The sequence below is a fragment of the Taeniopygia guttata genome, chromosome 1 (genome assembly GCF_048771995.1).
Source record: "Taeniopygia guttata chromosome 1, bTaeGut7.mat, whole genome shotgun sequence".
NCBI classification, from domain to species: Eukaryota; Metazoa; Chordata; class Aves; order Passeriformes; family Estrildidae; genus Taeniopygia; species Taeniopygia guttata.
Window position 1 is genome coordinate 70,386,608 of NC_133024.1, and position 25,304 is coordinate 70,411,911.

The 25,304-nt window shown below is 38.0% G+C and overlaps 1 protein-coding gene and 1 long non-coding RNA gene across 6 annotated transcripts in view; one reads left to right on the plus strand and one right to left on the minus strand.

Annotated features, from left to right (window-relative positions):
* Nucleotides 1–9: 9 nt before the first annotated feature.
* On the plus strand, nucleotides 10–5,119 carry LOC140684429 (uncharacterized). Its single transcript, XR_012056683.1, has 2 exons — nucleotides 10–145; nucleotides 2,133–5,119. It is a non-coding gene; the product is annotated as an uncharacterized lncRNA (long non-coding RNA).
* Nucleotides 5,120–7,712: 2,593 nt separating this feature from the next.
* Nucleotides 7,713–25,304, minus strand: part of IFT88 (intraflagellar transport 88) — a 42,513-nt gene continuing 24,921 nt past the window's right edge. For 4 of the 5 annotated variants that reach the window (XM_072930932.1, XM_030275513.4, XM_030275523.4 and 1 more), the window contains exons 22-26: nucleotides 24,844–24,909; nucleotides 23,023–23,129; nucleotides 17,376–17,430; nucleotides 8,722–8,817; nucleotides 7,713–8,042 (exon numbers count right to left, since the gene is read on the minus strand). In XM_072930932.1, the coding sequence (XP_072787033.1) occupies nucleotides 7,921–8,042; nucleotides 8,722–8,817; nucleotides 17,376–17,430; nucleotides 23,023–23,129; nucleotides 24,844–24,909 (446 nt within the window). In that variant the 3' untranslated portion in view covers nucleotides 7,713–7,920. Of the gene's footprint in view, nucleotides 8,043–8,721; nucleotides 8,818–17,375; nucleotides 17,431–23,022; nucleotides 23,130–24,843; nucleotides 24,932–25,304 lie in introns of all 5 variants that reach the window. The other variant, XR_012056672.1, reaches the window with a different exon arrangement.

Genomic DNA, 25,304 nt, shown 5'->3' on the forward strand with positions numbered 1-25,304 from the left:
GGGGCTGCCACCGTGAGGCCTGATCCTCCCGTTCCTCCTGCCGAGCAGCCTGGAGCAGACACCCAGGGCAGGGTCACTCTGCTGGCTGCAAGAGAAGCCGCCTCAGAAGAGAAATATGCACTGTACCTACTTTAAGGAGGTTGAGGTGAGTCTCGTCTTCAATGGCTTGTCCATCTGTTCTGTACTTTTAAAAACACATGACTCAATATAATCATGGTCTCTGGGTCTCTGACACAATTCATCACTTGAATCAAGTATTTCATGTGCTCTGATTAAGTCCTGCACATCTATTGAGGCATTTAGGGTAAGGATAGTTAAATATAAAAGTACTGGTTAGGAATAAGGGAAAATGGGATCATAAGTCATACAAAGACTGAGAAACCCCAATTTGGTACCATGGAAATATAAGACATAAACTTCACCAAACAGGCTGGAGTAGAAACAGAATGGTCTGGCATTCATAAATGCAATGAAGTGACTTGATTTTGCGGTTTCTGAAAAGTCATACAGTTAAATCTAACTGTGATTTTTAGTTATTTTGGTGCCCTCTGCATCACATATCACTATCACTTATTAGCAGTATCTTGACCTTTAACTGTGTAGGATTTGAATCAGATTTCAGCTCTGAGGAAGGACAGTTTTAAATTGAATTCCAAACTCTCCTTTGCAGTCATGTCTTCAGGCGAAAGACTGGGACAAGGTGTGTGTCCATTTAGCCCAGTCCAGTCCAACCCCTGACAATGCACCTGGCCTTATGTTACTTCACCACTTCAGAGTGGTGTGTGTGGCAACATGGCAAATATTTATCACCATAGGTCTTTTTATATTACTCTTCCTAAGACAAATCAGCATCTTCAGAAATTTCAGATTTCTGAGTAGCATGAGGATGTCACACTTGGCTTTGCAAAACGTGAGTTTTATGTATTTGCTTTGTATGCATCAACATTTCTGGGAGAGGCCTGCCTCAAAAAATCAGAGCAGATGAAAACAAAAAAATGGCACAGGCATTAAATTGCCATTGAATTTAAGGCTTTGTGTCTTATCTAGGCAACATTCTAATTCTGTACGATAGTTGCATTGTATTGTCTTATGAAAAATCACATTGATTCAAATAATAAAAAATATAGAAGGTCAGCAAATGAGATTCCACTACAGAGGAACTAAGAGTGCTATACCACTTCTTGTGGCATGGTCTACCCTAGAGATATCTGAATCATAAAATATTCCCTAATACACTTTGGCCACTTGGGTTCTTCCATGACTTTAAGAAATTACTAACTAGTGTCTTTGTCATTGGTGTTAGTTTATAATTTTCTTAGAATTTAAGGGGGATTTAAAATATCTATGCCAATGAAATATTGAAAAAATATTTAGTAATATTAAATCTGTCCTAAATGTGATGTAATACAGGATATTTCAATCAATGGATTCAGAACAACATCTTTCACTTTTATGTAATATTCTAAATGTTCTTTCTGGAGATTGTCATTCAATATTTATATTTAGAGTGGTATCTACCTCCTGAGATTATCACCACAGTGATCAGTGTCAGATATTAGGTTCAGTTCCACAAATTCCTGCTAGGAGAAAGTCAGAATGTTCCAAAGAAAACTAAGCTCAGCAAGAGTAAGACAGACATTTTTAGTGAGTTCCTTTAAATAAGAAGAAACGTTTTCTGCACCTGATTTCACCAGAGAGCTATGTTAAACACTGAAACATGTTTAATAAAGGACACACTAGGTTTGTGTCTTCAGCCTTACATTGTTACCAACAGCTGGAGAAATAGCTTTTCAAATAGGTTATCATCAGACCATTATCATAATTTGGAAAATGGTTTCAGAATCATTGGAATGGTGGTGAAAGCCTGATAGTAAATGTAAGAATGCAGCCCTTGCCATAGACATTAATCCCCAAGGAGCAGCATTTTCAGGACTTTTTCTGGTTGGGGTTGTTGTGTTCCATAGCTGCTCTGGCACATGACAGCTGGTTTCAGATACTATGGTTCACACATGAATAAATCACATTATTGTGACAAACATTATTAATGATACCACAGTAATATGCTTGTTACAAAAATGGCAGAATTGCCCTATACTGGCATATTCCAACTGCTTATTCCCATCCTGCTACAGCATTAATGAGATCCTGTCTCTATCTGAAACGACGATGTGAAAAAAGTTTTAAAAATCATCGTACAGACCTTCAAGTGGAACAACTCAAGTTGTTGGGTGGAACAAAACATTCAGCTGGCATCCGCAGCAGGTATAACTCTTCAGAGAGAATTAAATTACTCCCAGAAGATGTCCTTCTACCTCACATTCTGTTTGCAGATAACCTGTCACTGAAACTCTTCTGTTCCCATTCATCTTCCCCACAATTGTAATACCCCTTTGCAGTGTCCATGGCATGGTATCTTCTGCAGCAGCATCTCAGCATATTTTACAGTTTTTAGGCAATTTAACTTTGCAAAAGTGAATTCTTGAGAAGTGCAGACTCTTCCAAAGACTTCATTTTGACAAGGGGGAAACTGAGGAGCAAACAGGTTAAAAATAGCCTTTTTACAATAAAGTTGATCATCTATGTCCTTGATATCAAGAATAAACAAAACATAGCAAATTAGATTAATTTCTTATGATTTCACACTGCTCTTGCAAAGGAACCAAGAGAAATAGTCCTTTATAATAAAATTTTATCATAAAACTATTTACTGACAATTTTGGATGCCCCATCCCTGGAAGTGTTCAAGGCCAGTTTGGATGGGGCTTGAAGCAACCTGGTCTAGTGGAAGGTGTCCCTGCCCACAACAGGGGGGTTGGAACTGGATGATCATTAAGGTCTCTTCCAACCCAAACTATTCCATGATTCTATGAACTATATCTTTGTACAAATTTCAATTCCTATTTAACTCTGGAATAGCTTTGTTTTGAAGTAAGAAGTCATGTAATCTGACAAAGGATGTTCAGAGAAAGCCATGAAATATGTGATTAAGAATGTTTTGATGCTGTAGAGCTAGGCATGTTCAGAAATAAATACTACTCAAATAGTCATTTATATTTGGGTACTGTACAAAGAGATGTTTTTCATACATGTAAAGAGAAAGGTAACTTGGTATGTAAAGTTCCTATCCTGAGGAAGATCTCAAATCTAAGAGGTCAACTGAGGATTGTTTAATATTGTATAATAGATCTTTTCATGACAATAGAAGCTAAAATACCTCATGAGTCAGTTTCTCGAGGGGGTGAGCATTTACCTAGGTTTAATGTTGCTTCTCTTCTAACATAAAATAATAAATTAATATAATAGCAGGAATCTTAAACGATAATCGACTCATTCCAGAATGATAAACACAAGATGGGGGTTTAAATGCTGCTGGAAGCATGTACCTGCAGAGATGTAGTCTGTTTTGTACAACCAAGCCTGAAAAAAAGTTTCTGCTTGAATTTCGTGGATGAAAATAGTTATTTAGCTCATTCAGAGTTCCACTCCTGTGGTTACTAAGACCTATTGCAGGACCAAGGACATCCTACACAGCAGCAGGGAACACAACTCACTGCACCCAAACTAAATGCCAACCAAGGACAGGGTCAAGGACATCATATCAACATAGCACAGTAATCCCATATAACCCAGGTAATTATTTGAAACAAGCACTCCACTGGCCACATTTCCTCGGAGAGCTAAGATTCCTGAATCACACAGGTGTGCTCACCTGTGTGACAACCTGAGGCATTCCAACATGGTGACTCAGCACTTTGGAGATGTGCATGTAGCTTCTTTCTCAACAGATTCCAGTTGTAATAATCTCCATCAGGGATCACTCTTTGGCCTTGAGTCCAGTCCTTGAGTCTTGTGTTCCCTCATACAGAACATCTTACACCAAAGAAGAAGGATGATGCGCTGAAGCTGCTTCCAAAGAATGGCTTCTTGCCCTGGCTTACTTTAGGATCATGCGAGGCAGTTGTCTGGGAGATGAATTGTCATGGCCCAAAACTGTGCTCCTGTGCACTGCTGTGCTACTGGTCTTACAGAAAAGCTGGGTACACATCCCCTCCTCTGCTCTGGGCTGGCCCTGGCAACGTTGCAGTCCTAGTAGATATGCAGCCATAATGAACATGGCTTTGAAGTGGATAAACCTGGGCTACATAATTTTGACTATCAGCAGGACTCATTATTCCAGTGTTGGAGCTGGATCATATGGCTTTCTGTCAGTTCATAACAAGCTCCACTGTGCTTGCAAAAGAACATGCAAATTCATTGCTGAAAGCTCCTCTCCCCGACGCCTTTCCCCTGCCCCGGCCAGCTCTGGGGAGAAGGGGCGGGCATGTTTCTAGAGCTTCCCGCTGGACCCTTGCAGGGCTTTGGGGAGCGCTATCGGAATTTGGAGAGCAGTCAGCGACCCCACGGCGAATTATGAAGAGAGTCTTTCTCTGGGGGCGAATTCCGTTTATTGTAATCCAACGGGGAATACAATAATTCGAAGGAGTCCAGGCGTGCCGCGCCTGCGTTTGCCGGAGCAGCGCGGGCAGGGCGGAGCGCGCTGGAGCCAGCCAGAAGAAAGCACGAAACGAACCGCGCGAACAAACTAAATACGGAACGGGGGAAAACCGAGCAGCCAATGGGGTAAAACCGCGGGGGGTTCGAGGGTGGTGGGATACGGGGGTGCATCCAATGAAGGACAGACAGGGGAAGGGTCCCAGGTCCTCACCAATCACCCGGCGTCCCGGGTGGAAGATTCTAGGTGGAGGGGAAGGGACACCGCGTGACTGACAGGCATCTGGGGTAAACAGGGGGATGACTTGGCATTTTTGGGGATAGCGGACACGTGGGGAGAGGCGGGAAAACCCGGGGAAAACCGTTACAGAACCGGGGTTACATGGAACAAACCTATACATAATACAAATGTAATAAAACATAAAAAAACACAACTCCACAATTCATCATAACCCAAAGCATTATATAATCAGATCCTCATGCTATAGGAAACAGCATGTTCCAGAAGTCCCTGGGAGTCTGTACATAGGGAACATATTCCAGAATTGCCTGTGAGTTTGTGCAGGGCTGGAACAAAAGTGCAATTGTTTGTAATCTACAGAATTTTACCCAATGTACAGTTATGCATCTGGGCAAACTGAATCAAAAAACTGCTGCTGATCAAAATCTCTCTGATGTCAGCAGGAGTGTTTCTACAGACTAAGTTATGAATTGATTCCCAAATTACTGGTACTTCATGCCACTTTATCATGGACATGCCTATGTGATTGCAATGTTTGATTAGATGCTGTATTGTGTTTGCATGGCCAAACTTTGGTAGTGGGGTGGCTTTTGTGAGAAGCTGCCAAAAGCATCCCTGATGTCCAGTGGGGCCAATACCAGCTCGCTCCAAAATGGATGTGCTGCTGATTAAGGCTGGAATAGTGGTAATGCCTCTGAGATAACATATTTAAGAATTTTGTAAAAAGTTACTGCACAGATGTAATTGTGGCCAGAGAAGAGCCGGGCAAGAACACGTGAGAGGAACAGCCCTGCAGACACCAAGGTCAGGGCAGAAGGAGGGGCAGGAGGTGCTCCAGGCATCGAGCTGAGATTCCCCTGCAGCCCTTGGTGCAGACTGTGGTGAGCAGCTGTGCCCCTGGAGCCCATGGAGATCCACAGGGATGCAGAGATCCACCTGGAGCCCATGGAAGAGCCCGTGTTGGAGCAGGTGATGCCTGAGAGGAGGCAGTGACCCCATGGGAGGCCCCTGGGGAGAGGAGCCCATGCTGGAGCAGCCTGTCCTTGAAGGGCTGCACCCCAGGGAAGAGAGACCCACACTGCAGCAGGTGGAGGAGAGTTGCTCATGAGATGGATTCACGCTGGACAAGTTCATTGAGAACTGTCTCCCATGGGAGGGACCCCATGGTGCAGGAGGGGAACAGCTCCTCTCCCTGAGCAGCAGGAGAAGCCACGGAACTGAACATGACCCAGATTCCCTGCCTCCCTGAACCTCACTGTGGGAGGAAGTAGAGCTGGGAAGAAGGGAGGGGTGGGGGGAAGGTGTTTTGAAAGTTTATTTTACTACTCATTACGCTGCTCTGATTTTGTTAACAATAAATTCAATTAGTTTCTCTAATTTAAATCTGTTTTGCCTGTGATGGTCTTTGGTGAGTGATCTCTCAGTCCTTATCTCAACCCATGAACCCTCTGTTATATTTTTTCTCCCCTGCCCAGCTGCAGAGGGGAGTGATAGGCTTCAGTGGGTGCCAGGCTTCCAGCCAGGGTCAGCCCAGTGGAGTCTACTCAAATGTCTTTATGTTAGAGACCATGGTAGTATCTTTCCTGCCTTCTCTTCTGCACTGTTTCACAGGTTTATCTACACTCCCTCCCATGGTCCCACTTATTTTCTCTATCTGTGATTAACTCCGATACCTCATGCCACTGCAGTCTGTACCTGAAAATGCTCCCTCTTGCATGGTACATTGGATCCTGATGGTCTAGGTCTTCTAAGACTAGGCTTGACAGAAAGAACTACCATGACATCCAGGAATCTGTCATTCTACAACTAGAGCAGTAGACACAGCAGGACTGAGGAACAGGCAAGACAGACTTGAAGAAATAAGGCAGCTGCCATCCACTTCCTTCTGCTCTTTTTCCCTCACTTAGAAGGATCAGGCCCCAGAGCTTACCTTGTTTTTCTTCTTTGGTGAGCCCCTTGGGGTGTTCCATAAACAGCACTGAACATGCTCTGCTCCTACCATCAGGCGGAAGCGGTGCAATCCCAGATGAAACACTGCTCCAGTCCGATGGGAAACATGCTACATGCAGAGCAGCTCATACACCCCACAGGACACTTCTGACCACCTGCAGACATCCTGTGAAACTGGGCAGTGTTTTTAAAACCTGAAAAAACATTTCATGAAGATACGAAGCGATTTCTTCACTGTCACTGGGATACAGTCTGAGCACCAACACTGAGAAGGAACACTGAAAATTTTAGAGGATTGAATTGCATTTCCAAGTGCAATAACCAAAGTCTATAACTATTAAACCAAACTCATGCCAGGGTTCCAAAAACAAATTAGGAAATTCTGAACACCTGACTAATATTTTTCATCTCCAAGAAGTGATTCCTACTACAGGAATTTAACGTGTCTCAGTAACTTCAGATCAAACTTGTTCAGTTCATAAGCAAAATGGTAATTTCTGTAACTAACTTCTTTGCCTGTATTCAGCTTAGGCTGTAGAAAACTACCACTGTGTGGTCAGCACCAGTCTCCAACATAAGACTCAAAAGCTGCAATCTAATTAGCAGTTCTGAACAAACTAGGCTGAAATCCTGACAACTCTGACCACTCAAAATAAAAAACCAAAAATAACGACATTTTACTGAGAGACTGCAACATGGTCCTAGTTCATCTAAGTGTAGGCTAAAATCAAGATGCTTTCTTTGGTATCAGTGCAAAATGATTTGCTGAATTGGGACCTTAAGGAAGACAAAAGATCATACCCAGCATTTTCAGGTTAGTTCACAGGACTTAAATAAATTCTGGCTTTGGATGAAGGATACAGGATTTTCAACCTTACAAGCACTGCTTTAAAGTATTTTGCATTGAAAGATGAAATTTTAGAGGCTTCTCTGTTTCATATTATCATCATATTTATCTCTGAAAGCAAAAGCTTTACACATTTGATACAGCTTGCAATGTGTGAGTACTTGTGTAAATTTTATGCATGAGTAAAATAACCTCACTATTATTTTTTTAATCAATCACAGAAGACACTGCAATTACAAATCCATGTTTTTAACATAAGGTACCATATGTTCAAGTGGCATAAACTATTTCACAAATAGTTTATAAAAAATCCACTACAAAATCATTATGAATGAAAAGTTTTCAGCTATAACTTTTACAAGGATTAAAAAAAAGTTAAGTGGCCCATATGCTATTCTGGAAGCAGATCCTCTCCTAGTTCTTCATCAGCAAAATCATCTTCCTCCGTTCTTTTTCTTGCTGCTGTTTTTGGTCTTTCTGGTTGTGGGCCAAGTGGATCTGCATAGGAGGCATCTAAGGTTTAAATAAATACATGTGAAACAATTACAAACTATTTTAGCTTTAACTTTAGCTGGTTTTAAACATATAAAATCAAATACAAGATTAGGATTTAGCACTACACATCTGTGTCTTTAAAATGCAGATCAGAAAGAGTATACGAACGCTGAAGGAGAACAAAACACTGCATTCAGGAACTGAGGCAGGGCATAAGAGCAAAGTTCCAGAGTTCTACTGCTGGAACCCTCTTGGTGTTTTTTCTAATAAATTTATCTTATTATACTACAGTGAGAAAAAGACTTTGGAAATGTGCAAGGAACAGCAAGACTGATGACTTGTTTGAGGAATGGCTTTTTAGGAAGTACCACATTCCACATGAATTTGGGTTTTTAAACCCCTTTGAAAAGTCAGTCTTATTGAAGAACCTATGACTGCAGAATGGCAAGAAATTATTTAAAGGACACAGCAGACAGATATTGAAAGTAATATTAACATGGGCCACATTTCTTAATATATACAATTACTTTATAGTGAGCTCTGAACAATGATGCGAAAGCCTAATTTTCATGGAAAAATGATTCCCCAATTATCTAATTTTACATACTCTCCAAACAACTTGTATTTTTTACTTTCTCCTTATTTCTCCTCTCCCTGAGTACCATTAAATTAAACAAGGTGTAAGATTTACACTTGCCTATTTCTTTACTGCTGCTACTTTCATAGGGTTCACTTGTTCCAGGTAGAGCTTTTAGTTTGGCACTCAGTTTTTCCCCTTTGGTACCACCACTATCTGGGGAACAGAAAAAAAAGAAATGACAACATGCTGTTATGTTCTGTGAAACCATGATGCAAGAATAACATCAATTCAGCTACTACTATCTGTCAAACTAGACTTGGATGAAACCATCTTTTCATGACAGACACAGTACTCATTTGTAACAGTGGCCTTTAAAACACAGTGGACACTGTGTCCACACATGTGTGTGTTAGCATTTTAAAAAAATATATATACAGCCTTATGACTTTGGAGTAAACACATTAAAATATTTCTGCTTCGAATGCTGACATTTCAGTTGCTTATAAATTACAGTCGCATTTTGGAGTTAAAATAAGCATGATAATTATAAACACTGTCACAATGTACACTGGACATTTCCTATGTTTGTATGCTTAGTAATACATCAGTGTGATCCACCTGCTCAGTACTGTCAAGGTTAAATGCAACACTTAAGTTTGCTTTTAATTAGAAGAGTATATTTGCTATGTGCTGTCTGCGTGGCAGACAGGCTCAGTTCATGTGTACAGACCATGCTGGCCCTGCAGCTCGCTGTAAACACTGTGCTGGCAGCTCAGTTTGCAGCAGGGCCCCAAGGAATGTGTCGGCTCCAAGGGCTGCCTCCTGCCCGGACAACATCAGATTAACATTCTCCTGCCACAGCAGTATTCCAGACACTTTAAATATTCTGTTCACCTCTGAATCTCTTTTTCACATTCATGACAAGCTTTCAAACTCATGTGATACAACACATTTTTATGCAATATTTTTTGTCCTGGGAGAAAACATTTTGAGTTTGACTTGGTATATTTACAAGGCAGGATGTGCAGCCAAATAGAGACATGTTCATTTACAACACCAAACAATAAGGGTATTAAAAGTATCCATCTGTAAGGAGGGAAAAGGGGTTTCATTCAGCAAACATTAATTACAAAGTATGGACTAGGCAACAGATTTCCATTGTCTTATTTACTACAAATGTTATTTTAATATATACTGTTATAATTAAAAGAAAAAAAAAAACCCAACCCGCCCCAACATCTACAAAGATGACATTTATCTTTCTATAAATACTACCATAGACTTCTGTTTGCTCAGCCCTAAATTGGAAGATATCTCTGCTCCAAGAAAGATCTAATACATACAGTCACATGTATGAAGTTCACAAGACACAGATTACAGTTGAAATTTCAAAAATTTCAAAGCAAGGAATACGTACTTTAATGCACATCCACTTCCCTTGGACCAATTCTCACTGATAGGTTCTAGTGAAAGAAGTAATAGTTAAAGAATTTGAAAAAACAGGGAGAAAACAATAGGTTTGCCTGGAGAGAAACTCAACTAAAGGGCTGTGAAATTACAAAAGGGCCTGGACAGGCCTGTGCAACAAGGAGGCAAGAGCTGACCTTCAGAGATGGTGTGGATGAAAATGTTTTGAGGAAAATACAAATAACGAGAAAAAGAGTAGGATAGAAGTAGGCACAGTCTTGCATAATGGAAAACAAGTAATTTTTAAGATGATAAATAAAGTGTAAGAAGCAGTAAAGAGATGCAAAGACAGGAACAATACAGCAGACTACACTAGGGGAAGACTGAACTAGTTGAAGAAACTCCATAGGTTTAATTGGTTGGTCCCAGATAGGAAGAACTGCATGTAATGAAAATAAAAGAGGAGGAAAATAGCAGTAACAAATGTTTTCAGCTGTGAAGGAGGAAAACACATGGGTGCTAGTGATACTACCAGAGGAAGGTGAAAGATTTTATATTAAGTTTAAGGAGGAAGAAAAAGATGATAGGCAAACCAAACTGGGTGTGATTAACCCAATATTCATTAGTTACCTGCACATCTTACTGCCCTAAAAAAAATACAATTGAAAACAGATGCTTCTTTAGATGTTCTAGGATCCTTAAGTTTTACTGGGTACATTTAAAAGTAACCTAATGAAAATCTTTTCTTAGGTATATCAGCAAAGTAACAATGGTCACTTTTCTTCTCTATGAGCATTATATCCAGCAAGAGTGAAGGGAAGGTTAACAATCCTTCTGGTTAATTTTTCACACTTAGTTTAAATTAGACTGATATACAAAACCATATCAAGTCTCTATGGACTGCAGTACGCTCTGAGCATACCTGAAGATGAGGAAGAGGAGCACCTTTCATTTTCAAGTGCACCCAGAAGAAACTAAGAGGTGCTTGACACCACCTGTATTACATGGAGATGTCAAACAGCAGCTCAGGAAGCGAGACGTCTGGCTCAATGCTTTCTTTCACCTTAGGGAGCTCAAACCCAGAGCTCCAGCTTTCAGAAGGAATGTCCTAGCTATTGAGCCATTTGGGGTAAGCTTTTCTTGACACTCTTGCCATGGGGTACAGGATTTGGCTGCCACTATGGCAGCTATTAAAAATTCTGTTGAACATATAACATGATCTGCCAGAAGTCTAAATATCATGTCAAAATTACTTTTTGTAATTCTGTTTAGAGAATCATCTACATGTTTTTATTTAGTATACATTCACACATAATTTGTCAATATTAAGGAATATAAGCTTCCAATATAGACTTCAGGATTTTGGTATCCACAGTGAAGAAAACTTCAGGGAAAGAGTTGTTTTTAAAGGATTTTTTTTCAGACACGCATACTTTTGGGAGGCAAGTTTTACAATTTCTACTCATCATTCCCTGCTGCTCTCACCCCATCTAGGAAAAGGATTTTATATATATTTATATACATTTTGAATTATGGTAATGAAATTAACTTTCATTAAAGTAATACACAGAAAAAACCAAAGATAACAATGTGACTCTGCATGAAAAGCTTTATTGTAGGTTTTCTCTACTAAGAGCACAGCTTTGAGTGTTAACATCTGTCTGATTGGACTTACAATCAGAGAACTACTGGTAGATATTTCTGAAACTGCAAATTATTTTTCTCTCTATTACTGTATTAACTGTACAGACACCTGCTCCTAATTCAAAGTAGATTTTGAATGATGGAAGACCACTGCTGAACTAAACCACTCTCTGTATCTAAGGAAAGCTTCACTGCAATGAATACCCAGTCCTTATTTATTAACTTATTGGGCTTTTATTAAGTAAGTTATTACTGTAGTTTATGTGGAGGCCATCCCCTCTGTACTCATTTTGGGGTGACATTGTGGACTCCTACACATGAACTGACTGCAGGAACACAGTTCCAGATTTCAACTAAAAAGGCAACAGGAACCGATTAAGCAGAGCTGCTCAATATATTTTTAAAATTTGATTTATAAATACATTTACTCTTTGAAATCATAATACTTGAGATTTGGATTACCATGCTGACATTATCTTCCCCTCACAGTCTGTGTTAAACAGCCTTAGCTGACAACTATGTATACAAAGACATAAATAATGCACTCTTCATGCTGATATCTTTTACAGTGCATTCCTTCCTCTCGTCTTTTTAGAAGTCATGGCCATATTACTATATTTAGGATGTTTAAATTATTATAATAAAATTGTTTAATTCATTTAGACTTGTTCAGTATTTCACAAAAACTGATTTGAACAAATTCCTTCACATAGAATTTGGATGGGAATAAAAAAGAATCACAATATAAAACCTAATTTTAAAAAATGACGAACGTTATATGGCAGAATAACGAATAATGCAACATACTGCAAAAGTTGTAATATATATTAAATAATATAAATATAATATATATATATAATATATATATATAATTATATATATATTATATATATATAATTATATATAAAATAATAACTATTTTGTAATAGTCCTATTTTAAGTAGTGATACCTAGCAAAAAAGATTCTCAATCTTATGTTTCTGTACTTCCTGTGTCACATGATACCTATGTGTACTTCAACCCAAAAAATCCATTGTATTTGTATTTATTTTTTAGAGGATTCTAACTAGTTGTAATTAGTGATGACACTATTGCATTGGAAATTCCTCCATACCACAAAGGACGTAAATTAGAATTTTTAGTACTATTTTACTCATCAAGAAAAGACATCAAAGGGTAAGATTGTTTGGTAATCTACCTCCTCTGTAAGATGTTTACGTAACAAAGAGCACAGTGGGCTAACCCTCCACTAAATTCAGAATGTGTTTTAAGTGCAGCTCTGTGTATCTTTCATATCTGGGATGAAAACACCACCTTTGGAGAAGAATGGGCATTGGTTTGACCAATGAGAAGAGTTAAGTTCAGTGCAGAAGGCAGAACAATATATTACAACTGTGAAACAGCATGGGAAAGTAGATGCAATTTATAACTTCACTGCTGTTCATTTTGATTTGAAATTCTGTTGAATGAAAATTTTTTGTGGTGTGTCAGTTCAGCTAACTCCTTACATGAATTCAGAGCAGAAAACAGATTAAGATATTCTCTTCATTTCAACAGATTTTCCCTTCTCCTTTAATTAAGAAAACTTTTTTTCTGTTTTGCACACACAGTCAAAATGGACTGTGGAACCCTCCCAAAATCACTTGTAATTAATGAGGCATCAACAGGCACACAAAGACTTGCAAACATAAATGTTTTTTTTGTCATGTCCTGGCTGCAGGGTAACAAGAAAATATCTTGTCTTTATCACAGTTAGGATTATCTGGGATGCCTACAGCTCTAACATCTAAAACATACTTCTATAATATATAAGAAGATCCCTCTGGGATGGTAAAGGGTGTTTGAATATGGAAATCTTTGGGAATGGACAAACTGACACAGTCACTAGTGAAATGAAAAAGGGAAAAGACACCTAAATTATTCCCATGCCGTTTATTTTCCTATTTGCCTATCATCCTGCTAGGCCTAGGTAACAAGGGGAATGCAAAGTACTCAGCCTGTCATCTTCTGAATTCAACACTGCTTCTTTGGGCTCCTGTCTGAGACTGTACGGCTCCTCTCATCCAGCACAAAACTCCCCATTCAGAGAGCTGGGCAAATGCAGAGACCAAGTAAACACTGCCATAGGAGTGGACTCCTTAATGTCACACTTTGCATTATCTACACATATAAAGGCATTATGCCATCAAACAAGAAAAATTCCTCATGACAGTTAAAACCACAGTGCACCAACTGCTAGATTCTGGGTGTTACAATCATGTACCTGCAAAATACAAAAAAGTGAGTATGAAAACAAGAAAAGATTAAAGGAAAAAAAATCTTTGAGAACTGCCTAAACTCAGCTGTACTGTTAGCTCCCTTCAAGGTTTCATCGTTTTGTCATTTTGGGGTTTTTTTCCCCCTTTTAAAATTAAAAATAATTTTAATAATTGTAAATTTTAATAATTTTGACATGTATCAATGTCAAATATATGTCATTTGCTTCCAACATAAACCAAGTAAGATTGAAAACCATAAATCTGATAATGGTGGGGACAAGAAAATGTCCCTTTTTATAGTGAATGACAAATGTGTTCAATTTTGGTAGTGTGAGTTCAATTTTAGGTGAGTGACAAATTTTGTTCAACTTTTAGATTTAAAGCTTATCTATCTCTCAAGACAAGAGCAAACTTTAACTGACATTGATATAGATGTCACTTTTCTGGTCTCTCTGTTTCTGTTCGTCTACCATTCATACACACACCAATTACATTGCTGAAACTCTGCTGTGGTGCAACTCTCACACCTTTCTGTTTTAATTTATATTGGCAAAGTACTGGATGCCCTATGAAGTACAAACCCTGCTGGCTTAGTTCTCTTTCTTCTTAGCTTCCTCTTTAAAAGCAATTTTAGATAATATTTCCTAAAACAAGGAACTGAATTATTAATACTCTTAATATAAATAACTATATGGGGACAAAATACTTGGGGGAAAAAATCTCATAGGAATGCTCACAAGCATGGGGACAGTGAGCTGGTAAGAGGAAAGAAAGAGAACAGGCATCATACCTAAAATATTTGGAATGCATAAGACTTCAGTTAGCTAGTAAGTACTAAACTAAGGAGGATTCCATGCTTCACTGGGTTCAGTAATGATTGGCAAATCCCTCATACAGTGTAGGAAAATGACCCCTCTTAGTCTTGGCAACACCACTGGAAAAGACTAACCTTAAAATGTATACAAATATTTCTTTTTCCCCTCTCCTTTTGAAGTAATTAATTTATCAAAAGCATACTAATATTATGAAATAAAATAACCCATGTTTATATTTCATACGTGTCTTCACACAGGCCATGCACAGAAATTTATGAAACTGCAAATCACAGCTCATAACCCAGGTGAACAGAGCCAAGCTTTGGACAAAATAAAATGTTTGTGTGTTCAGGCTTCTATTACTTATCCTCAGTACAATGTGGACAAAATACAACGCAGTGCTTAACATCTGATGCTGTGAGTGTCCAGTTTCTTCACTGATAAGGCTTCCCAGAGCCAACATTACCAGTTAAAATGTGCCCAGTGCCTTTGACTCATTCTAAAAATACATATAAGAAGTACAGCTTACCACAACTTTTAATTAAGAATCCCAGCAGGAAGTTAACTCTCGGCTCAGTATAGGACCTTCTTTGTACCTTTGCTTGTTTGCCAAGTCATTTCCAGAAAGGCTGGATCTCTGGCACTGAACTTGTATAATGAAGACTTCTCAAACATGCTCTTACACAGACTTGTTCCCAATTCCACTCTTTCATATATTTGACATAATGTCTTAAACTTGACAATCTAAGAATTATTGATAGGGCAAATTCTAGGTCAACACTTATCCTTCTTAACCTCTCATCCTCTTTCTTATTGTTTTAAAATTTAAAAAAAAAAGAAAAAAAAAAAAAAAGAAGAAAGAAGACAACTTTCCATAGATACTTTTGTCTTTAAAAGAAATACTGACAAACTGGTAGTTTGTGTGATTTATGTTGTCTTAGCATCCTTTCAGCATGAGCCCTAGATGTATCTTCATTTGCTGAATTACTCTCTCTCTCCTGAAACATACCCCTTTTTCATTAATGAGGGTGGGGATAATTACAAAATAGAGCTGGAAGAAAAGAGACCCTTTTGCTATTTCCCTACACACCAGATGCAAAGTTTTACACAGCTGTAAATACCCTTGCCTGCTGCCAATGCTGCTCTTCATTTCTACTTGCTGTATGCTGAAGTGATTCCACTTTATGACAGAGAACAGGGACCAATCCTGTCTCACAGTGCTGTTTTGTTGGCACCTCCAGCTGGCTGCATGATCATAGGGTTTAGAGAGACAAGGGGAGAGCCCAGAAACTCTCCATCCTCTTCCACCCCACTCTGTTACTTAAATAAAGAATTACTTTGGCCTGAGGCCCAGAACAGGTAAAATTCAATCCTAGGTGAATGGTTGTTTCTTTCACACATCAAGAAATTATTTAAAGCTTCTCTAGTGAAGCTACTGAGCTGAAAAAGGAGTGAGATCCCTCTCAAGCACCTAACACTCACTCTTAACCCTCAGAAAATCCAGGGAAGCAGTCTTCATAAATGTAACAGCATTCTAAGGTCATCTTCAGATTACATTAGTAATTGCCATGACTTTTCCTGACCCTATAGAATTTGATAAGTTGGTGGAGAAATGCTATGTAGGTGGAGAACTAAAATTACCAAATAAGAAAAAAACATCACAAATTATGTCTCTGTAAAAGGAAGGGAAGAGGGGCAAGAATTTTTAGGGGATATCTTCTAATGAAACCCATTGATATCAAGATAAACCAAATGCAGGATACAAAGAAGCCACTGCCTTTTTGGGTCAAAAATATGGATTTTTTTTTTTTTTTTTTTTTTTTTTGCAGATGGCTAAAGTAGCCTGAATTCTACTGGTTTTCTTAGAGCAGAAGTGAGGGAGTGGGGGACTGTAAGGTTTACATTACTAATTTCATGGATTTAATAATTGGAGGGAAAAAATATTAGCCCTGCAATATGCAGGGTTAATAGGCTACCTAGTGCAGAAAAAACAGGGTAGTTTCTTGACTTACATTGCAAGAGTTTTATATTAATGGAAATCAGGACTGCAAATTCATAGGAGGGAGGAGACTGAGTGGCCAGAGAGGAAGCTTTCTTCTAGGGAAGACTCCAGAACTTCAGTTCTGCTATACAGAGATAAGGGGAAGGATGAGCTCAAAGATAGTAAAGTGTGTGTTGTCCTTATTACAGAGTTGGCTGCACAGAACAATCTGCTGAACTTGTAACAAACACCTATCATAGCAGATTACATGGTGGCCACAAAATTCCCTTTCCTCATGTTAAATAAAGAAACAATTAATTCCTATTTTCCGTGGTTTATGAGTTCTGTTTTGTTATAATAAATTATTCCTTTCAGTAAATATGCCAAAGCAAAAAATGTTCAAATACCAAGTTAATAGGATAAAAACATTCAAGTCTACAGAACTGAAAACAATCAGAAATTATGCTACTGTACCAGTTGCGATTTCATACAGCAATGAGAAAATCAAAAAGCATGAAGCAAAATTCCTGAAGTACTTACATATTACTCAGTGCATATTTGTGTGCATTTCAGGATGAAAGGAGGCTTTACAAACACTTTTAGAAAACCTGTTTTCTTCAGGATCCTGTCAAAATTGATATTTAAGCAGAGGCCTTGACTACTTACCAGCACTTCCCTCTTTGCGGCTACGTGCACTGCCCTCTCTGCCAGATTTAATGCGCTGCACAACAGAGGAAAAGGTTTGAAAAGAATAGAACAAAAAAACCCATTTAGTAATATATATTAGAGAAAATTACTGAAAATTAAACTCAGCTTGTTAATAAAACAGTAGAAGAATGTTAAACTAGACTTACTACACTGTAACTACTAAAACTTGTTTTTTAACACACAAAATTGTCCTTAAAATCAGGGTTAAATCCAATGTTTATATAGGACAAGAGTTCTGTGATATTCAAACAGAATATCTCAATAAATTACTTTTCTTCAGATAAAATTTATACAAGGAATGTACATAAAAATAGTTCAGATGTTGCTTTGTAAAGTACAGCTGAAAAAACAGGCAACACAGCCCTCCTTGCACAAGTTCAAAGTAGCCTCTGCCTATTAACATCTTGTAAATCCCACAAGCATTTTATTATTGTAAAGACTCAAAAGGGAGAAGTGGGGGAACCTATAAAAAGAACTATTCACCCTATGGATCTTGGATTTTGAATTTTTGGCACAGAACTGTATTTCACAGCAAAATTTCATTTGCTGTTGAGTGTTAAATGCAAGATAAAGGTGAAGGTAAATACTTTAAAAGCTGTGTTTAAAAAGTCAGCTCTCTTGCATAGGGGAAGGTACCATAAACATCTCCCAGCTGTGTTTTTTTGAGTGTTATTTGAAAATTTTAACAGTTTATCAAAGCAATACCTTTCTATGACATGGCAGACTTAGATCTTTTTGCAAAACACCAAATTTCTTATGCATACATCTTGTCAATTATAAGATGGGCCACCTTAGTGAGGGACTTTTTCATAGGTAGGTACAAAAACTTGATGTTTAAAGCACTCAGCTATTAATAAAGTATCTCTGCATCTTACTTCAAAATATGAATTTAGGATTTTATTAAAACACACATCATGTCTTCAGGTCAATTATTATAAATTCTTCACTCATTTTGCACCAGAAAAATATCACGAAGTCTGGCAAGGTTGGAATGATACCAAAGAAGTGAAAGAACTTTCAAGATTTATGCCAACAGAAAAAGGAAGAACTCTTAAATCAAAACCCACAGAAGTCAGACAGGAAAGCATTTAGCTTAGTGTGAAACCAGGACTGGTCTTGGAGCAATTCAGTCTGGGACCAGAATTTCTCACACTTTTTTGTTTGCTTTGGGAAATCCTCAAGCCTAAAATATGTTCTCTGAATTTTGGATTAAATATCCTTTTCACAGCCCAGTGAAGTAGCATATATCAATCCTTCAGGAAGCCTGTCCAGACTCTCCCGACTGTTGAATGACTGACAGCAAGTCTGACAGCAGCTCAGCTTCTGTCTACCCAAGGGAAGCAGTCCCTATGTGATAGTGCCCTCTTGGCATTTACATCCTAGGACCTTCCTCCCAAAATATAACATAAGAACTACAGCTTAAACATATGATTAACTTCTGTAAAATTCCAAGTGAGTAGTTTGTAAGTAATCCCACACTAAAAGCAGACATTCAAAATAGGTTTCCACCCTAAAAATGCCTATTTCTCCCATGACTGCAAAAGACATTTAGGATGGTTAGCCCAGATGTGGATGCCTGAAGGCAAAGGCAGTAAGGCCCCTCCAGCATTTGCACCTCTCATCACTGCTTCTCACCACACCCCATCAGCCCGTTCTCAGTCATTAAGCTCACTTAATGGAAATAAATAGTAATGTGTGTACACAGCAGTGCCAAGCAGGCTCTGTGAACTTTTACACTATTACCTATCTCTTGAGAGTGAAACATGAAAAAGGAAGACTAATGCAGTGAAAAAATCCAAACAAACAAACAAAAACAAACAAACAAACAACAAAAAAAACCAGCTCCCCTGCCACCCCCACCACCCCCCAAATGTTCCAACATATGAAGGTTGCAGTAAAATTAAATGCTGTGAGAAGCAGGGAGAAAAATTTCTACAGGGAATGAACTCCACAGATGTTCCCAGATTCTTGTCTGGAAGTATTTAACAACTTGTCCATATTTGAGAACTGAGGGAAATAAGTACTCCAGAATATTAATTTTGGTATAAACTCCATGTGGATATACTTATTCTGGAAAAACAATGCCAAAATAGAAATTTTGATAAATTTCTACAGGAAGACAAAGTCTGTGTGCAGACTATGAAATGCAGGCATACGCCTTTTACCTATTTTCTCTTTACTGGGTGCAATTGAGAAGTTAAGGGTTAGTCTAAAATTGGGAGCAGGAACTGAAATGTATCTGGTACTGCTAACTGAAACCAGCATTCCTATTGGAAACTGAGGTGGTGAAATATTAAAATTTGGTAATTTTAGAACTAGAAAGTATACTTTATGACTGTATGGTCATGGATGACAGAAGGAACTTAGTAGAAAACTCCTAGTAATTTCCAAAGCCAGATGGCAGAGAGAAGACTAAAAATCACACCCACATCCACCCCCAACCAAGAAACAAACAAACAAAACCTTCCCAAACCCAAAATCAGAGGATGGGAACCCAGATGTAACATCAATAGCAAAAGAAGGAACTGCAGGGCTATTGTTTGCAAGACTGCACTGATGTAGAGATTGTCACAGAAAGATACTCCACTACTAATGCAGGACAGCTGCATTAATTCTGAAACATCTTTCCTTAGAGTTTTTGTTCCTTTACCAATTACAATGATGTTTCATTTCTAAGAAAATTGTGTCAGTGTCAGGGTTCCCTGGGAGCAGAAGTAGTTGTTCCTTTCCTTTGGGAAGAACTTGGAAAGTTTTCAGAGTGTGGCAGAGGAGAAAGCCAGAAGGAGATGGGAGCGTGTCCCACCAAGACAAGGAGCAGAAAGAAAGAGCAGAAAGCAACTCATCAGACTTCAGAGGTTCTGAAGAGAGTGTACTTGGAACCACAGGATCAGAATTTTGCTCCCATTGAGAGCTTACTCAGGGTGGAAAAACTGGCCTGTCTGCAGGACTGAAATTGACAGAACTGACAAGAAACCTGTTTTATTTTTACTATTGGCTGTAGTTTTTAGGGGGCACAAAGGCAAGAGCCGTGTTTCTCTGGGGTTTGTTTGGGTTTTTAAAACTTATTGCATGACATTTTATCTACTTAAATGACAATTGGTTTAATTTTAATTACAATACAATCAGGCTTATTCAAAAGGCTGAATTAATTTTTTTTTCTTTTCTGGGTAACACACTAGAAGAAATATTTAAGCAGATCTACCTGAAACCTTTGACTAATTAAAAATGCCATCATAGACACCTTATCTGTTCTAGACAGATCTGCTCTACTCTGTCCTCCTGAGACCCCAGAGTTGTGTGTCCAGTTCTGGGGCATTCAGTGTAAGGACATGGAGAAGGCCCAGAGGAGGGCCATGAAGATGAAAAGAGAAGCACTTCTTCAGTGAAGACTGGAGAGGGCTGAAGTTGTTCAGCCTGGAGAAGAGAAGATTCTGGGGAAACGCTGTTGTGGCCTTTCAATACTTAAAGGGGTCTTAAAATAAAGATGTGGACAGACTTTTTTACCAAGGCCTGTGGTGACAGGAGAAGGAGTAATGGCTTTAAACTGAGAAAGGGTAGAGACAGAGAAAAAAACATGTTGAGGGTGGTGGGACACTGGAACAGGTTGCTCAGAGAAGCCATGGATGACCACCCTTGGAAATGTTCAAAGTCAGATTTGATGGGGTTCTGAGCAATGCGATAGTTTAAATGTTCCTTTCAACCTAAACCATTCTGTGATCCTGCTTTGCAAGGTTAGTGTTGTGACAGGATAGAGTCGACACACTCTTAAACGGAATACCGAGACACAGAGGGATCTTCCCACATCACAGCTTAATTATTATCACTGTTAAAGCCTGAACAGTCTAAACCAAGTTGCAATAACTTGTGCAACCATGAGTCTGTGTTGGATCCCACTGATACTTACGTCATTCAGGTATGACTTATTTAATTCCTTTAACAGAATGAAGTAAGAATAAAAAAAACCCCATAATTTAAACATAATATTTCTGTTACTAAGATCTTAAGTTACTTAGATGATTAAAACTTTTAAATATTCTATCAGTTGCCTTTTCCTCACCAGAAAGTAAAGAAGTGTGTTTGGGAAAGCTCTTGCTTCCCATATGAAATAAACAGAAAGATATATGACAATTTTTAAGTTTTTTTTAAATTGTACTCAAATATCAACTTTCTTAAAGAAAAAATGGTGTTTTCTTTAAAGTCCTTGACATTTGCCCATCTATAGTTAATGCTTTCAGTTAAAAAAAAGGCCAGAACTACGTGCAAGGAAATAGCCTTTCTTTCTCCAGCGACCTCTCTCTCTAATCAACTATAAAATAATCCAGTTTTAACTGGTTTGGTTGGTGAGCATTCTCAAGTAAAGCACAGAGGTATTGAAAGTTACTGCAATGAACTATGTATATCACTGACACTGAAGTGATTAGAAACCAAGCAAAGGCTGTTTAACACACTTCAGTGAATCTCTTAATTGTGAGTTCTGCAGAATAGGAACATTATATCTGGTCATATATTTTGCTTACTGATACAATTATGGGGAGGAATATCAATCCCACTACAGCTATGGACTGCTTTCTTTTGTCCATTTTCCCAAGTGCTTTGAATTTTACAGTTACTTAAAAACCTAGACAGTACACTTCAGCTAGCCCCTCAAAGCGTGGTTGTAGCATGAAGCTTCAATCCTTCAGTAAGTGTTTCCACTTGTGAGTTACATTTTTGAAGTGTTCTCCTGTTCATGTGCACACTCAGGCTCCCTGGAACTTAAGCAGAAATAGCTAAGAATGCATGTGCACCTGATCTGGCATCAAAAGGGACCAATAGGCGCTACTAAGAGCAAATTAGTTAAGACTTAATTATTCTAATGTGACTGTGTAGCTTTGAGGCAATTCTCTGGATAGGCAAAGCAAGCTTAAATACTTTGCAGCTCAACAGCATGGATAATGCTTTTCAAACAAGCAGCTGTTTTTAATTTTAAAATCTTATTTTATCACCAGAATAACAAGAAAACAATGCACGAGTGCACACACACAAACGTGAGCTCACTCTTCTGAACAGAACACAAGTTATGATCTCATACCTTTCACAGACTCTTACTTTTCCATGGAATTCTATTTTTCTTTTTTTGTTTAAAAATTGGCACGTGAATAGTTTACTTCTACCTATATAATATGTCAATGCTACAGTTTTGTATATAACAAAAAAGGAGCTCTTCTATACGAACAAATTCTTAGGCTTCCCATCTCTCCCTATAGCTGCATTATTACTTGGCTCATAAATACACTGAAGTATGAAATAAAATCTGGCAAGTAAGTAGGAAAGACGACATTCCACAGACATTGAATTATGTGAGTGGCTCTGGCATTCCCTCATGTCCACATAGTCCATATTTCACTACTATTTAAAAATCACAGAAAATCTGGTGCTGAGAAACTATGCAGACAGATGTAAGACTGATCAGTAATTTAAAACTAAGCCTCCCAAACCCCCAAAATATAAGCTTCTGTAAACCAGGAAGTTAACAACGCATTTTGTCTTGAAGTATCATAAACAGTACTTTAGCTTCATCTACATCTGCAGCAATAATGTATGATATACAGAGAAACAAACTTACCTGCTCTCTGATTTCTTTTAATTTTTCTGCTTTCTTGAGCTTTGTTATATATTCCTGGACTTCTTTCAGTCCCATGTCTGTGCAGAGACGAACTAAAAATCGGAGGCCTAATTGGAAAGCAAAGCATTGTTAAAAAAACACTTACAAGTAGGTCAAACTACAAGTGCACCCTGACAGAACTGGACATGCAGAATGGCAAACAGTGCAAATAACTGCAAACAAGGCAACTCCTGTCCAGTATCACTATACAAGTTGTGATATTTTGCAAGTAAATCTGTATTTTCCCTGTGTCTGTATCCATGAACAGTACAAATACCATGGGTATATGTAGAAGGCAAAAGGCATACTAACTATTTTGGCTCAGAACTCATGACATTTGCAAAACATTCTGGAAGCTGGAAAGTATAGAAACGATACTACAATATTACTAAGGAGCTGCTATCAAGACAATTTTGTTGAAAACAATTTTGCAAATGTCAAGTGAATCAAAATGTTTTTTTCCTCTGTCTGCGGTTGATTTTTAAAGAGTAATATATATAGAATTAAGAAACCTCAAAAAAGCTGACATGAAAATCAAATGTAACTGTATGACTGAACTAAAATAATCCCTAAAAAACATTCTCCTGAGACATTCTACCCAACTCTGAAAACACTGTTGGTATTCCTATGTGTTTGTCAACATTCCTTTCAAAGAACTGAAGCAGAAACAAGCAGGACATGATCCATTCTCTTCAGACTTTCACAAACAAGTTATTTCATTTTGTGCTAAATTAGTTTTATGCAGGTTTAGGAAACCCATGATCATGGAGGGATGAGGGGAGAACCATTGTTTCAGCAGTAGAAAACTTAAATCAGTTAAATTGTCTTGCCTAACTCCTCCCTCCTTTTGTGAAATTTGTAGAAACTATGTTCAGAAACATATTTGCATTCTAAAAGGTTTACTAAATGCCCCTCTGAAATATGTGTGACCAACACGAACATGATATTTTGCTTATGATATTTTGTTATGATGAACATGATATTTTGAGGAGTTACAGTACTGAATTTCAACTGTATAAGAGAGCTGTGATTCCTCTTTAAAAAAGCAATAAATTTTTTAAAGCAGAACAATATGATTTTAAAATAAAATACAATGAATGTTCTTTCCACATTGCATCTGAAAGCACAGACTTGTTGGCGACAACCTTGTATTTTGGAATTTGTGAGGCACAGTGTGGGATGGAAGAGAATGTTTACACAACCACTGACAACCCTTATTTTCTACAGGGCTTTTTTATTTAGAGTACAGGTGTGACTGATTTTGCAAAGTGTCTCACTCTTCAAAGTTGTGTTTCCTGAAGTTTAGTTTGAAATCCTCTATGGATTTTCCAGAGACTGGGTGAACAGCTATAGTTAAAAACCCAGCAACAAAATCTCACCCGCAATGTTTTTTTTTGAAATCCTGACTATGATAAAACTTAGCAATAAGATTTTCTTGTATCTAGGAAGTTACAGCAGGAATTTCAACTAGCAGAACCTAGAAGTACAAATATATCTATTTTTTCATAAGAAAGATTAAATAAGTAACATAGTTATAAAATCTAGGACATATGTATGAGAATGCAACTTAGTTAAAGTTTATTTTCATTGCTCTTCTTCAGCATTACCCTCACATTTCTTAAATCACCCATCAGTGTTGTCACAAAAACCACACAGTATTAGCATAAATATTAGTTAATTGAAGTATTTTAATATGAAAACCACATCCCATGATTACTAACACATCTATTCAATGTAACAAAGTTTTCTTTGATAGTTACACCACAGAATGAAACAACTTACATTCAACATTCTCTGGGAATTTTCTGTGAATGACTTTGTATTTCTCCAGAGCTTTCTGGTAGTTGCCTGCAAACAAAACAAACATCTCCTATCCACACATTCAAACATAAAAAAGAATATTTGATGAGAAATTGGAACACCTTAACATCAATTCATCTTTATAGTTAGATTTAATATTGATTGAATATTGTAGGACCAAATTTGATAAGACCAAACTTAACATTCTTTATTAATGGATAGTAAAAATTAAGAACATCTGAAAACAGTCCAAATTACTCTGTAAATAACAGAATTAATGAGGAGGAGGTTTCTGATTTTTGGGGTTTTTCTTGGACCTTCCTCTATGACACCATGGATCCAGTGTCTCACCATGTTCACAATAAATAATTTCTCCCTTATGCCCAGTGTAAGTCTACTCTTATTCAGTGTAAAACTGCTACTCCATAACCTGGAACTGCAGA